At 40.2% G+C, this 16,023-nt stretch overlaps 1 protein-coding gene across 2 annotated transcripts in view; it reads right to left on the bottom strand.

Annotated features, from left to right (window-relative positions):
* Nucleotides 1–16,023, bottom strand: part of PDK3 (pyruvate dehydrogenase kinase 3) — a 64,176-nt gene that overhangs the window by 25,223 nt on the left and 22,930 nt on the right. For both annotated transcript variants that reach the window (XM_081042756.1, XM_081042755.1), the window contains exons 2-5: nucleotides 15,007–15,148; nucleotides 11,029–11,100; nucleotides 7,154–7,338; nucleotides 5,463–5,552 (exon numbers count right to left, since the gene is read on the bottom strand). In XM_081042756.1, coding sequence (XP_080898882.1) covers nucleotides 5,463–5,552; nucleotides 7,154–7,338; nucleotides 11,029–11,100; nucleotides 15,007–15,148 — 489 coding nt within the window. The remainder of the gene's footprint in view (nucleotides 1–5,462; nucleotides 5,553–7,153; nucleotides 7,339–11,028; nucleotides 11,101–15,006; nucleotides 15,149–16,023) is intronic.

Genomic DNA, 16,023 nt, shown 5'->3' on the forward strand with positions numbered 1-16,023 from the left:
GTTTGGCACATTCAATTAATGTTATGCAAGATGCACCCCACTTTTACACATTTATACAACTGTCTAGTCAAAAATAAAAATATTGCTCCTACCATTCTACATAAGTTTTCTATTGTCTGTCTCAAGAGATCTAAGTATGGAATCATTGTTAGTTCATTAAGGCTTCCTAAGGCTGTAAAACACACGTGTGAACGTATGTATAGGCAAGCACACTCATGGATGCATGCAAAAGCAAGTGTGCGTGCAACGTGCGTGCGCACACACGAGACATCTGGGATGGACATGTGACTTCGCTTAAACCATGAAGATCTTCACAGCTGAGAAAGTCAATAGAGCTGTCATTAAAACCCAGAAACTCAACTCCCTCCACATCAAGCTTCCTAAAACAAAAGGAAAAATTATTAGAGAGCAAAATGCCAAGTTAGAAGATTAAAGCTCAGAGGATACGAGGAGAAAGTAAAAAGCCAGTGAAGAAATCACAACTGCTGTAAAAAGAGGAAGGGAGTGGTTAAGACTTTGCTAAGAGGCAAAGGAAACTGACATGCATTTCTTTCTCTCCTTGACAGCACTTAGGGGTACTGGGAAGAAGAGCTGGTGAGGCCTGGGCCCTGAGACCTTCTGAGTGTTGCTGCTACATACAGCCTTTGGGGGTGGAGACCCAGTGCCTTTTTGCTAGAAAACGCAGAGAAACTTCCAGGCCTTTTGACTGTTGGGGCTCTCTGCCTTGTTTGTCCTGTCTTATTTTGAGCCAGAAAGAGCATCTGCTCGGGTATTCTGACACGCAGAGAATGAAGAGTAGGACCCATGGGGAATGAAACAGAAAGCTGACTGTTAAGATTTGCTTTAGTCTATAGGGAGAAAAGAGACCTTCAGGTTTCCGGCTAGGTGGCCCAGCCCACTTTACCATGGTAGAAAAGGTAACCGACTTAAAGCCCTAGTGAGAACTGCAGCTGATGTACACCTGGCTGGAAAAACCGTTTGCCTCTAGAGATGATGACTATAGCAGATCAGACGCAGAAAGGACTCCAGCAATACTGATAGAGAGCAGAACGGAGGCCACAGCTATCGAGTACTGAAGTCACCCAGGAAGGTCACGTGTGATGGGCATTAGTGCTGGAGACGGGGAAATACACAAAGACGATGGATTTCACAGAGAAAAGGTTATTCTCAGTTGCATACCAATTTATAAATTTGGTATGAATTCAAATGTATAAAACAATGTTCTCCCTGGGTTATGAAAACGGGTCATTCTTATTCTCTTCTCTCTTTTACCACATTTTCGAAATTGCCTTCAATGAGCACTTTTTATAATTTTGGCAATGTGGGATTAGTCCACTTAACTGACCCAAGTGGGAACAGGAGTTGGATGATTGACAAAAATGTTGGATAGGGTGGGAAATCATAAAATATCGTAAACCTAACTATCGTAAAATGCACATGTGAATATACAAATTTACTTCCTTACCAACCTTTTTATATAAGGCCAAAGCCTCTTCTTTGAATATCGATGGGCATGGGGTCCCGGGTCATCTTTCTTAGATGAACACTACCACATACATCTATGAATATAAGTATAATGGACTGAACGATAATTGTGAAGCAATCTGAGTGCAGATTTCTTCTGATTTTTACTCAGTGCTGCCCTGTGACCTAATAGTTACCTTGTTCACAGTCATTTCCCTACATTTTTAAGAAATTCTTCTTTATCAGGTCTTTCCAAAGCATTCAACTTGATTTTAATGAAAGTAAGGGTCTTTTTTTGTACTCACGTTTCCTCAGTTTACACAACATAATAATAAATGATGTAGTCACGACACGTGGTGTAACTGACACCAATGCTTTGAGGACAAATAACTGACGCTCAGTAAGCACACACCTCACCAGATGGGAGCAGCACGACATTCTAGAAAGTAAGTGTGATCCAAGCGTACTTAGTGTGCTGTGGGTGTCAGTGGGTATGATTTATGAAGGCAACAGAACAGAGTTGATTTTATGGATGTTGCTTTTATGTGTTTACGCACTTTTCAAATCTAAAACCACCCCCCACTGTTGTTTTCCTTAAGGGAAGAGGCTGTGAAGAAGTGATAAATATGGTTTGAAAGATGCAGTGCGGAATGGGGAGCATGCCAGTCCTTCTTCCTGATGCTCTGAGTGTGGGGGTAGGAGTGTGTGTGCGCGGGTGCTGGGGAAAGTGGCATTCCGAATGGCAGAGGGGATTGCGGGTGATTCTTACTGCACACAGCCTCACGGGGACTCCAGGCTTTAAGTTGTGCTAAGTAAGTGGCAGGAATGAATAAGTGAGAGGATGTAGTAACTTTTGCTCACAGTGCCATAGTGTTCTCACTGGGAGAAAAGTCACAAAGGGCAGGAGAAAGAGTGAAGAAGCTAAGAGTGAACACAGAAAGAGGGAGGAGAAAGGAGGGGACCTGGCCCGTGGTGGAAATCGTGACTACAAAGGACAAAGAAAGCAAGAGGCTGTGGAGCAGATTGTGGGCAGACACTTCTTTTTTTCTTTCAAATATTGACTAAACTCTTTTGCAATGATCTTCAGCTAGTTTTTGGTACAAAACTTCTGTCCCGAAGAGTGAAGCAAAAGTGGATGAGAGTAATTGCAGACCTTTAGAACTTTACATCCCAGTTCGAGCGATCAAGACCAGGTAGTAGGCAATTAAGTCCAATAAGAGCGGTACAGACAGTGCTGCAAAAGCAGATTCTTTTCGCCTAAGAGTCAAGTCCAAACAGCGTCCTCGTCACACCCTCCCACGAGGCTTCTGACTCACTTTAGCTCTGCTCATCCTTCTGCTCTACTGAAGGGTCACAGTTGTCTGGAACTCTGTCACTTATCTAGTCCTGATTGGTGGTTAAAGACTCTCTAAAAATTAATGAAAGACTATTTGTGAAGAAACAAGGTGATAAAAATGTTTTTTCAATTTATTATGAAAAAAATCCAAACATGCAAAAGGACAGAGTATAGTACAATGAATCCTCGTGTACCCATTACTAGCTTCAAGAGTTTTCAACACATGCCTGATCTGTTTCATTGCCCTCCCTCCATATAATTTGAAGTAAATCCCACGTCATTTTATATCATGCGTAATATTTCAAAATACCTCTCTCGAAGCTAGGACTCCTTTAAAAAAAATAACCACAATATTAATATCACACACAAAAAATTAACAATATTTCTTGAATGTTAAATACCTAATTGTCTTATAAATGTCCTAAATGACTTTTAAAAATATTTTATAATTTATGCCAGAAATAAAAGTAAAGGCACCAACTCACTATATGACCAGTGGCACAAAGGAGAAGCCGCACGGCTTGCACTATTGCCCAAGACTACTGCTAGCAAACGTGTCTGTATCCCTGACTGGGTGCTAGCACTGCTCGAGGGGCTCTGCAGAGATGAACTCATTTAACCCCATCATACAGGTGAATTACCAATAGCAGCATGGCATAGATGAAGAAACTGAGGCCCAAAGAGGTTACATAACATGCCCAAGGTCGCCCAGCTAATCCAAATGTCTATTGGCTGATGCACAAACAAAATGCGGGGTGTCCATACAATGAATTATTCTCAGCTATAAAAAAGGAATGAAGTGCTGACACATGCAACAGCATGGATGACCCTTGTAATCATTATGCTAAGTCACAGCAGCCAGACACCAAAGGCCACATATTATAGGATTCCATTTATATGAAATATCCAGAATAGCAAATCTCTAGAGACAAAGTAGATCTGTGGTTGCCTAGGGCTGGGGAGGAGGGAATGACTGCTAATGGTTAGGGAGTTTCTTTCTGGGGCGATGAAAATGTAAAGTTGATTGTGGTGATAGATGCAAAACTCTGGACACACTGAAAACCCCTGACTTGTGTGTATGCTTTACATGGGTGACTTGAATAGTACCTTATTAAAGCTGTTTTTAAAAAAGTAAATTATCAAAGGTTTCAAATCTGTCAAACTAAGGAATATTTACTGACCAACTAACAGGCATATACTAAGTTCTTTTTGAATTACAAAACAAGTGTAAGACATAAACCCTGACCTCAAATTGTTTACATTCAAGAGAAAAGGCACACATTAGTATATAACAATGCACTTTTGCATTGCGAATGTGCAGTAGTTGGCTGCATTCTCTAAAGGCAGCCAACTACCTGAACCTGGCTTTCTGATTCATAAAATCTACTGGGCTAGGGTCTAATGAACATACAATCTATGACAGGACCGATCCTGCCTTCCTCCCCCACTGGGGGCCTGCAGAGGTCATGATCAAACTCAAGGTTATCTTGTGAGAGAGCAACCTATAGCATTCTTAGGAAACTGAGGCTGGACCTATTCACCTTGTAACTGCAATAATTTGAGTAAATGTTTCCCAACTAAATAAAGGCCAGAACAGCTCGACAATCCTAGGCTGAAGTAAGGCCCACAGGCCTGGGTCCTCCTCCCGGGTGTAAAAATGTCCAGGGTCAACAAATAGCACAGGTTTTCCTTAGCGATGGCTGCTGAAGGTATGGTCTGTTGGCCTCCTGGGGAGGCTGTGCACACTGGGCTTCTCCTTTAGACCTCTACCTCTAGCAGCAAAGGTCATTCTGCTTGAGGTGGGCTTGAAAGCTTTGCCATAGAGACTAGGCCCTCTTCTGCCTCCTACTCACTTAGCTCCACAGTTCAGAAAAAGTCTGAGCAACAAAGACCCTTGATGAAGACCAGGAGAGCTGTGGTCCTGAGAACTTTGAATTGTGTGTTTACAGGAGGGAGAGGAGAGCCACAGTAAGAGATATAACCCTGGGAAGGGACCCTGTGGGAACTGGAAGCTCCACAGAGTGACCTTAATACTGAAGAAAACTGCAAAGGTCTGGAAACCTGGTGGATGACTTGTGACCAGGAAGGCTTTCTGGCACCTGCATCTCTCTTAAATTAATAATGAGGAAACTGCCATTCAGATTGGAATTCCCCTGGCACTAGGGACTTATGGATCTAGGGGCTCTGTCCTACCCCAAGGCTACTGGGACAGTGTCTAGCTCGATGTGCAGTGACCTCATGAAGCGCACGTGCCATAAAGACTCTAAAGCCTGGGGTACACATCAGAAAGATGTTTACATTTTATAAACACATGAATTCACCCCAATCTTATAACAAGAATTTGCATTCTCTGAAATTTTCAGATAATGGTAGCAATCAAAACTTAGAATCTATTTATTTAAGCTGACAAATGTGTATGGTTTAAGATAGAACTACAAGTAAAAGCCTAGTTAATGAAGCAGAAACTCCTATTTTGAGCATTACAAATCTTTTCCTGAACTGCCTAGAAAGACCAATACATATTCGCATCAAGTGGCTTGGGCCCAGAGTGGCCTGATGACTCAGCAAACAACTTAGCAACATCACCCTATGGCCAGGCTGCCTCAATTACACCTCAATCCTATTTGAACTACAACCACTCACACTACAGCAGTCTCCTTACCTTTCACGACATCAGCCACGTTGCAGGTGGGATCAATACTTCCGATGTGTTTAGGATGAGCAGGATTGGTGTCATCACCAAACAGAAGTGCTAAACAAACACAAAAGGGAAGGGAGAGATTACAAACAAAGCAGGCTGGGATGGTCAAGCAGAGAAATACTGAGGTTTTTAAGTTTTGAAAGGATTCTGTAATTTGCAAGAATCATTTTAGCATCCACAGTGACTTACAGTCATAGAACATATACAATGACACACGCCAGATGTCCAACCCTTCCTTCCCAACCCATTGTGACATGGATGAAAAAACTCCTTTCATCCTTAGCCAAGTTAACCCACCTTCTCAGTACTACTGCAGACATTTATTCCAACATTCACTAAATATTTAGAAAACACAGTCTACACCATTAGGATTTCATTCCACCATGGAGATTATTTTCCAATACTGTATAGACAAACAGTATTTATCCAAGTATTTTAAAAAGTACATGCAAATACTTTCATAACAACAAGATTAGCAAAATTTTACTTCTGAATAAAAGCGAAAAGAAAAAAGTAATCTGAATTGAAATTTTGTTTATGTATTTACTTATTAATTTATTCACTAGTATACTTACTTTAGAATCAAACAAAAATTGGGAATAATTTGGATTCCACAAAAAGAGAAAGCTTAAATAAAATAGGGGAGATTTTAAGTTATAAAAAAATGACAAATGTGGGCATTAGGCTAATCAATACATAAAGTTCCAACTGATTGAGAGAAAAAAACAGAAGTGTACAAGCTTAGTCAATGACTCGAAACATGTACACATATACGTAGACACATATATTTAGGTCAGAAAGAAACTGTAGTTATCCAAGCAGTTTAGTTAAATAGTATTTAGGTGTGTGTTTTTTCCTTCAAATTTCCTATAAATTGCCATACATTTCTATTTTTAAAAAGATACACATTTAGGACCAACCCACATTTAATAGTTGTATAACATTAATTTTTCCAAATAAAATTAGTAAAATAAAGATGCAGCATCCAGTTTGTGATTCCCCAAAGAGGATGATTTAGATTCTAGACATGTGGATGCTTTTTCATAAGAATGATGAAATTGGGCAAAGAGACAATGCTGAAAATGAGCCAAAAAGTTTTTTGTGGAGAGAATTTTAGTTACTTTTTTCTTATCTGCTTATCAGCCTGGAGAGTGAACTATAAAACTCTCAAGACGAGACTATGGTTTGACAATTCATTTAATCTGATTTCACTGATCACTGTGAAATAAAGGATTACTCATATTGTCAGCCTGCCAATTCAATATTCCCAGCACCAATGTTTTTAAAACCAAAAGGGAAAATACCTAACATCCTAGATAAAGACCAGAACACTCTCTGAGACACATGAAAGTATGCAGAGATGACTGCCCAGTTGCCATTAAAGCTGGACCCTCCCCGCCACCAGGAATGTAACAGCAGAGGCTTAAAAGGCAGGCAGTGGTCCCGTCTCCAATATGAATATTAGAAAAGCCTTTCAAGGATTTAACAAAGAATACTAATGAATAGCTCTTTAATAGCTAGAATTTACTTAGGAAAAAAACTGAACTAGACAAAAACGCAGGTCTGTAAATTAAAAGTGAAGCAACAGAAAAAAAACATTTGAGAGAAATCACCCGTTACCATTTCAAAACTGGACCAAAACCCCAACTTACTGTGCTGGTTAATAAGCATGCGGAAGGAGATGCGGTTGGTATAAAACCGATCCAGAAAATACTGGATGTTACTGCTAATGAACGGATCGAACCCAAACTTCTCCTTGTATTCAATCACTCCTTGTGCCATTGTAGGAACTACATCATTGTGTCTATTTCTGACTTTAATCAGAACTTGCAGAAAACTGTGTGGGAGGAAAACAGAAGTGGTCAGTCTTTGTATCGCATGGCTGATGCATAAACTTCCCAGCTCCATCTCTTGTCTGCCAATATTTTTATAGGTAGAGACATCATTCTCATTACAGGTTACAAGGAAGAACTCATGAGAAACTAAAGTATTACCTAAGTTTTTGCTTGAAACTTTCTACGGAAATTCTTCTTTCAGAGATACAAAAAGTGAAAGGTTCTAGTGGAAAAAAATGCTCAAATACCTTTTAAGGAATCCACTGACTTTTTGGATGAGTGATTACATATAATTGCAGAACATTATTATTTCTTCTGACAACATGAGGACAATCCAAACAAAATTTCCAAGGATTCATTAGGGAGTCTCTCAAAGCAACTGCTTCCATGAATAAATAATGTCAAACTTTTGAAGATTACAATTTTGAAATAAATTTCTCACAGCAGTAAAACATACTGATAAAATGTATATAGAACAAAGACAATTAAAATAAACCTCCTCAAGTATTATGGTATATTTTATAAAGATGCAGAGGGAAAATACATATATTAAGAATAGTAACTAAGAAGAAAAAGATGAGTCAATGGAACCAAACACAAAGCTCGGAACCAGGCCCAACATTGAGCATGTGTATATAAAAATTGAGCATAGTGACAGAGTGACACTGCAAGTCAGTAGGGAAACAATCAAATTAGTTGGGACAGCTGGCTAACAATTTAAGTCACATCCCAATTTCAAGCCGTAAGCCAAAAAGTGGGTTAAAAGATTTAGATTTGAAAGGTTAAATCACAGAAAAGATAAAAGAAAATCAGGTGAGTAAATATATAACCTTGGAGTAAGGAAGGCTGTCTGTCCTAAGCTTAACACCAAAGGCAGAAACCATGAAGAAACAAACGACACAACTGTGTAGAATTTCAGCAATTCTACAGGGACATACATTATAAAGTCAAAAGACAAAGTGGAAACTGGGAAAAATATATTTGCAAAAGTTACTCTCCTTAATAAAGGACAAGATGAGCACCCTAACAGAAAACTAGGCAAGGGATCTGGTGTCAATGGGAAATTTACCAGAGGAAACGCAAATGCCAAAAACTTCACCTTCACAAATAATAAAAGAAAACCAAACTAAACCAATGCAATCCTATTCTCCACTTATTAGACTGAAGAATGACCAGGGTCACCTAGAGTGTGGAAGCATAACTGATGCGTTTCGTGGGGCAATTTAACAACATATATCAAAAGCCCAAAGAATGTCCTTCTACTCCCAGGAACTGATCCCAGGAAAACAATGGGACAAGGGCAACAGCTGTATTTAAGAGCTGTTCTTTAGAGCACTGCTCATAGTCGCAAGAATATTACAAACCATTCTAAACCCCAATGATAGGAGGTTGAATCCCATGACTTATCTGTAGATGGACCACTATGAAACTACTAATAATGGTGTAGATCTAGAATGTCCACACTGTTATGTTTGTAAAAAATGTTTTATACTTACAGAAATACCAGGGGTGCCAAAAAATGTATATGCATGACTTGTATTCATCTTTTGTTATCGGTATACATTGAGTATTACAATTGGAATACAGTTTTTTCCTTTCTTAAAATGTGTCTAGATTTCTTTGGCACCCTACCCTCTGTATGTGTGCCTAGTTAAAAGTATGGATGGAAGAAAAATGTGAACAGCAGTTGTCCCCTGGCAGTGCAGTGGAAACTTGGAGTGACTTTCTTTTTACTTATCTGAATAGTCTGATTTTTCTCAATGATGAAGTATTTCTGTAACAAATACATACAAAGACAGTAAAGATGAACAAGTCAACTCTGAACTTTGGTCATAATTATTTGGTCATAATTATTCACAAAAAATTTTATGATGGACAATTTGTTCTTTACATAATGCTCTTTCCAGTGCATTTATCAATTAAATAGTACTAAAGTGAAACAATTCATTAGAGTTGACAAGTGCCTCAACTTATCTGAAGGGAGGACTTGCCTCAATGGCTCCATTCTCAGAATACTTCCCCAACCTCCTGGGGCTCTTCTAAACGTTATCATTATACAAACATGCTTGTCCTCCAAGCTACTTTCACTGCACATAAATGATTTCCCTGCCCATGACTCCCATATAACCTCTCACTGAACAGAAAAGTCTACTGCTATGAGACAAATGACTCACTCACCGTTCACTCCTTCTTTTACCATAAGCATCAGGCTTCTAAAATCCCAACTATGTTAGCTCGCTGCGTGAACCTGGGCAAGTTACCGGAACTCACTGAGGGAGAGCTTTTATCATTATGATCTTGTGCACACTGGATCCAGCATTTGGCAGTTTACAAAGCAGGCTCACGTCCATAAATTGCATCGGACTGACAACCTGTTCCAGAAACTGAGACAGGACTCTGGGAACTACACAGCAGAAACTTATTATCACCTGCTTCCCCAAATCTATATCCTAAAATTTGTCAGGCCTAATTTTTAGGATCTCAGCCAAACAAACTGTTACTAGCTAATGACTTTTGAGAAAACAAAGCTTCTGGAGTTGATTCATCTAATTTTAATATCTTAAATGACAGCAAGAGCTGATAGCAAGGAAAACACTGCATCTGGGGCTCTAAGCCAATGCCTCCCTTAAACACTTCACAGATCCATTACACAAAACAAAGTAGAAAACAGGTCAGGAGTTTTTTCCCCTTTGTATTTTAATTTACAACAAAACTAGAGCTAGCTACTCATGGCTCAAACGAGCAGTTCTGGCAGTACGGTACATTGTAAAGAATAACATACAAAAGAAAAGAAAATGTGATTTACAGATCCAGTTCTGCTACTAACTAATGTTAGGATCTTGGGCAAGTCACCTCACACCTGTGACCTCGGTTTCCTTATCTGGGAATGAGAGGGCTGGGTTAAATGTCTCAAGCCAAGGTCTTGTATAACATGGTGTTTCTCTAGTTCTTTTTATGGAACACCTATATGGCAGGTGTTCAGTCTCAACAATTGTGTGGACCAGGTTTCTACTTAGAAGGAAATTCCTCAGCACAACAGGCTTGCCATATGCATTCACTCATGTGTACATGAAACAGGACGAAAGTAATGTGAAGGGGATACTTAATTTCTCTTGGGGGGAAAAAACACGCTCAGAGCTAAGGTTAGTGTTTTCTGGTTAAATGAAAAGCAGAAACATTTTCCATCTGTATGAGAATTTAGCAGTCTTTGGGCATAACAGCAGCAATAGAATTCAGGTTGTTATATAAAAAGCATATTCTTTTCAGCTTCTCAAAAAAAAAAAAACCATTATAGTTTTTCCGAGCTCAAATGTAATGCATTGAAAATTTTTTTTTAAATTGTGAAGGACTGAGTAGATAAATTCATGTATATGCAGAGGCCACTGCATTCTCAAAACGACCACTGGGTGGAACATTTGCTGCAATATTTATAGTGAGTCCCCAGGAGTATAAAAGCATTAAGAATTAGATCATGAAGCATAATTTGAAGTGTCAGTATTCCTTTTGCACGATGTTTAATTCTTAACTCAATTTGTTTTTACAAAAATGCAATGTTGAGTCATTACCCATTAAGAAACCGAATGCTCTTGTCCAAATTATACTGCTTGGTTCTTTAAGATATGAGTTCCATTTACCAAAACCTTTTTTACCTAGATCTTTTCACTTTCAGGTAGGTTGGGTACTATACTTACTTATCCAAGACCTGTTGATCCTCAGGGCTCTTATTTTCATACTCCAGAAGTTCAAGGAAGCTCTGCATATACCTGAAAAAGAAGAGTTACCGTGTTAGTTGCCTACCCAACACCCATTCCTCTTTGCCCTCTTCCTTAGAGGACCCCAAATTTTTACTCAGGTACTCCTCCCATGTCTTCCCTGCTCCCATGCAGCTCAAGTGCTTCGTGGGAAGCTGATACTACGCAAAGCTCCTGGGTGGCCCAACTTTTCTCTAAGTAATCCTATTTCTCTTGTCTCTGATTCCTAATTAGTCCGATAGTCCAGGTCTAAGCCTGTCACTGCGATGCATATCGCTGACCACAGAGATTGGCTCAGTAATGGGCACACTGCCTCAGTTCAGACCAGTAAGCTAAGCAAGAAGGCTTGCTGAAGTCTTTGGGAGAGAAGTCAGTTTGCTCTGTGTTTGTACTGTGTGCTATGTGGATGGGAAGCCTGGAACTGCTGCAGCTATTCTGTCACCAGGAGGAAATCCAGTCTGATGATGAAACCGACACCACGGAAAGCAGGGCTTTGATAAACTCATGAATCTCTGAATTAAACCAATACCAAAAGCTGATCCTATGGCTGGATCTTATAGCTATGCAAGCCAATGTATTGTTTGAGCCAGGTTTAGTTAGATTTTCTGCTGCTTACAAATATACCCTAATTGATACACCCAGTCTATAGTTTGATTACCCAAAAGAGCGCATATATATCGTAAGAAGCACGTGTGACACGGAGGCGCATGCAAAGAACTTAGAAACTAGAAATAAAGAAGGTTCCTTCTCAGAATTAAACCTTAAGCCCTCAGAAACAGCTTCGGAATTAAGAATAGCTACATGTCTCAATCAGGGCCAGTACAAGAAATGATGTGTCCAACATAAAGATCTAGCAAACCTGCCAGAAAAATGGGATTTCCTGTGACAGCTACATCCAGACAGGACCTGCTGGATCTGGTGGGGAATCAGAGATTCCAATTACTAAGAGGTCTGTGATCTCTGCTTTGGGTCTTAACACGTCCTGAAAGTATTACCCCTTCTTCTAATCATGTCTAACAATTAATTACCACTAATCCTACTAGCCAGCTTTGGATAGAGGATGAGCGTACTTAAGTAACTAAAAATGACTCTTAAGCACATAAATACATAGACAGAAATGATGTTTTCTGTCATTCAGCCTCACTGAACTTTGTGACAATGCATGACACTGAAGTATGTTCGTCTTTGGGTATATATTTTTTTTAAGTCTCTGGGCAGATAAGGCTATGGATTAGATATTGTTAAAATCATCAGGTCAAACCACCCTGGGAGAACAGCCATCCGTGGTGATGCCCTCTGCCCTGCCACATGCCAGCAGAATTTTAGGTGGGTATCCTGTCCTTCCCAAAGGGGATAGTTCACTGAAAGAGCAAAGTCATCAACAGAGAGGAGGCAAAGATGACGCCAAGCTTCCTAGCCCGAAAGTCAAGAGGACAAGGAGAACATGCTCTGACTGAGGTGGGGTTTACAGCCTGTTACGTGTAAGAGTTGCTTTTAAGAGGGAAAGGAAATGACAGCTAAGCACAATGCATGATCCTGAATTGGATTCCTAAATGGGGGGGGGGGGGCTACCAAAAAAAAGCACTATTAGGATAATTAATGAAATGAGAACAAGTTCTACATATTAGCAAATATTACTGGATCAATGTCAAATTCCCCAATTTGATGATCATACTGTGGTTTTCGAAGAGTTGTTCTAAGGAAATACATACTAAAGTATTTGGGGGTAAAGGGGAATGAGGTCTACCACTAACCCAATGGTTCAGGAAAAAATTAACGTGTGCATGTATTAGATATGGGTGTATCATATATGTATGTGTGGAATATCATATATATATATATATATATATATATATATATATATATATATATATACATATATATATATATATATATATATGTACATACATTCTCACAGAGAGAGTATGAGTGAGAATGATAGAACAAATGTTACCAATTCGTGAATCTGGGTGAAGATACGCATATGGGAATTCTTTTTCTTTCTTTTTTCTTTTTTCTTTTTTTATTTTTTATTTTTATTTATTTATTTTTGATTAGTTTCAGGTACACAAGACAAGGTAATACTTAGACGTTCATCATTTATGTCCCTCACACTGTGGACCCCCCTCCCCCATCCCCCCATCCACTATCCCTCCGACATCGCACCGAGCCATCACATTATATATATAAAATTATAGTTGGCATTCATTATTGTTCAGCTTCAGGTGTACAGCACATTGATCAGGCATCTACATCTGCCCTGAGGTGGTCTTCTTGCTGCTAGTTGTGTGAACCCTTCTGTTAAGTAGGGAATTATGTCAAAACTGAATGTTTAAAAAGAAGGAAGAAAAGACATGTATGTGTTTGGAACGGCTATGAAAGAGGAATGGCGAGGAGACACAAAAAGAGCTGACACAGTATTTGAGTTTATACTTTGCCAGCAATTCACTTTGAAGCCCCTGAAGTCACTTTTCATCAGTGAAGTAAATGTTTCACTGTCACTGCCACCAAGATCAGGGGACTTGAAAGTCCTCCAGCCTGCCTAGAATCGCTACCCCAGTGGCCCCCGAGAGTGCTTATATACTTTCTGCTGGAACTCTCTAATGATGGCCTTGGAGCGACGACGAAGTCTCACGCAAACAAGTTCTTGCTGCTCTTTCTGAAACAACCTATGGATTTAGGGTAGAAAGCAACTCTGAGATGGAAGTCAGTCACCATCTCTCTGGGCTCTCCTGGGTTCCAGGGCCCCTGTGCCTCCCACCGTGAGGAGCTGCCGCTGGGACAGGGACTGCTCGCTGTATCTGTAAGACTACCCGACAGAACGTTTCGCAGACGATTCATTCTCAGCCCTAAGAATGTACGATAATTAATATTATGGAGGTATGTCTAGTGAATGGCCATTACCTTTCAGCAGCCTGGCCTCCACTAACCCTCTAAAGTGCAAGCTAATAATAGTTTCATTCTCCTGGTATCTGTCCGCATCACTCTCTGCCCCTAAAATGCTCTCCCTGCCCCTGTCAAGTCCACCTACTCACGGAGGGGCAGTGCAAAGCCACAGCTGGCACCGCTCCCCCAGGCGTCCACAGCACCTCCTCTGTACTGGCGTGAGAGCATTTTCCGCATCTAGCCTCCCAAACTCCTCCAGCTTTCTCCACAGTGACTTCTACATTGCTTTTTATAATACAGAGGAGACATGCAAGTGTTTCTCGAATATACGCAAATCCCTTTCTAAAAATACACCGCCTGCTCTTACGTCCTACCACTCACCAACCTCACCCTGCTTACCTAGTAGGTAGTATACTCACAAACGCAACTTGCCCAAGTAAATCACACATGCTTTAAGTATCAGAGCTATACTGCATTGAACTTTAAGTTATACTGTTAAGATTTTTCATACTTTTCACAGGGCAAACGCAGCACAGCAGCACTGATGTTTTTTCCAGTCTGAGGTCCCTTTAAAGGAGTTCATTGTTCTAAAAGAAGTACTGTCTCCGAGGAACTTCTTTAAAAAAAACAAAAGGAGCATGGCTGAGACTTGAGTGAAGCAGCATCTCCCATCTAAAGGACTGCAGACCTGCTCACGTGGGTCGTTGCATTGCTGTTCCTTTCTATTTGTCTGTGCTTTCCCATTTGTTTTCAATCAGCAATCACTTTCATAACCAGAAAAATCAAATTTGAAAAGGTAACAAAGTGTCTATTACCATTTAGTTGTCAGTTTTAATTGTCAGATTAAGTTAGCTGAGTTTCATTTAAATTGTCAGTTAAAGAAAAAACAACTTTTAATTGCCTGGAAAACCTGGCTATCCCGACTGACTCATTCCTACACAAGCAGTACATGTACTTTTAGGGAAATGGTCCCAATGCCAAATCTTCAGAGCATCATGGGAACACCCATGTGAAGCCACATTATTTACTTACCAACTCTGAACCAACCCCACAGAGGGGCGGTTAAGCAAATTATCCGGCAGTAGGTTAACTTCTCTCATTGTGTTGGCCAGTCTCACAGGAAGCTCCTTTCGCAGAAACATGTATGAAGTTTTCTCGCACGCATTATCTCTCCCTATTAAGAGACGAAAGATGTTCCATGATTTACAATCTACCAGATGGAATAATAAATGTTCCCATGGTAGCACAGTTACCGGTTGGGAAGAGAAAATTAAATAATCTTGCAGCCTCTAGTTAAATTTTTATCCTCCGAAATAGCAAGTTTAAGAAAATAATTTAATTAGAATAGAAAAAGGAGATGGATTCCAAGAGGCAACCTTGAAAGCAGCTTTTTTTTTTTTTTAACACAAATACGTTCCTGGTGTTACCAGTAGCAACATAAAAGTGACCTGGGATCTAATTTGAATTTGTTTTGAAATAAACACTGTGGGAAAACTGCCAAGTACAAATGTAGAACATGTAAATCCACTCCTGTTCTGAGGGGTTTCCAGAAGGCAATAGATCCATTCACTCTACAACTACTCACCTACTGTGAACTGAGATTTGCTTCAAATGTGTTTCTTAAAGGACCAGAGCTCTGCCACTCAGGCAAGCAGCTCCAGACCCCACCTCTGACCGAGACACAGGAACTCAGGACGTGCCAGAGAAACCAGCTCACAGGTGTGCTCCGAAGCAGAGTGGCTCCCATGACATGTGACAGGGTAAGACACTGCTGACTATAAAGACAGAGGCCAGGGAATCTACAGTTGATTGCCCTGAGCTGGTTGTGCATACAATTTACATAACACGGACACAGTGAGAGAAAAGGTACCTGCCACCTGAAGGAGGAAACCTGAGCCCCTTCCCAGGCTGCCATGTGAGCTGAGTAGTTTTCCAGGACTGGCACAGTCCCCAGTCCCTCAGCCCTGCTGTAAACCGGACAATGATTGGGGGACGGAGGACATGACAGAAAGGACATGAGCTTTGGGAACAGAAATGTGCTCCAGCCCT

The sequence above is a fragment of the Rhinolophus hipposideros genome (assembly GCF_964194185.1).
Source record: "Rhinolophus hipposideros genome assembly, chromosome: X".
In the NCBI taxonomy this organism is placed as follows: domain Eukaryota; kingdom Metazoa; phylum Chordata; class Mammalia; order Chiroptera; family Rhinolophidae; genus Rhinolophus; species Rhinolophus hipposideros.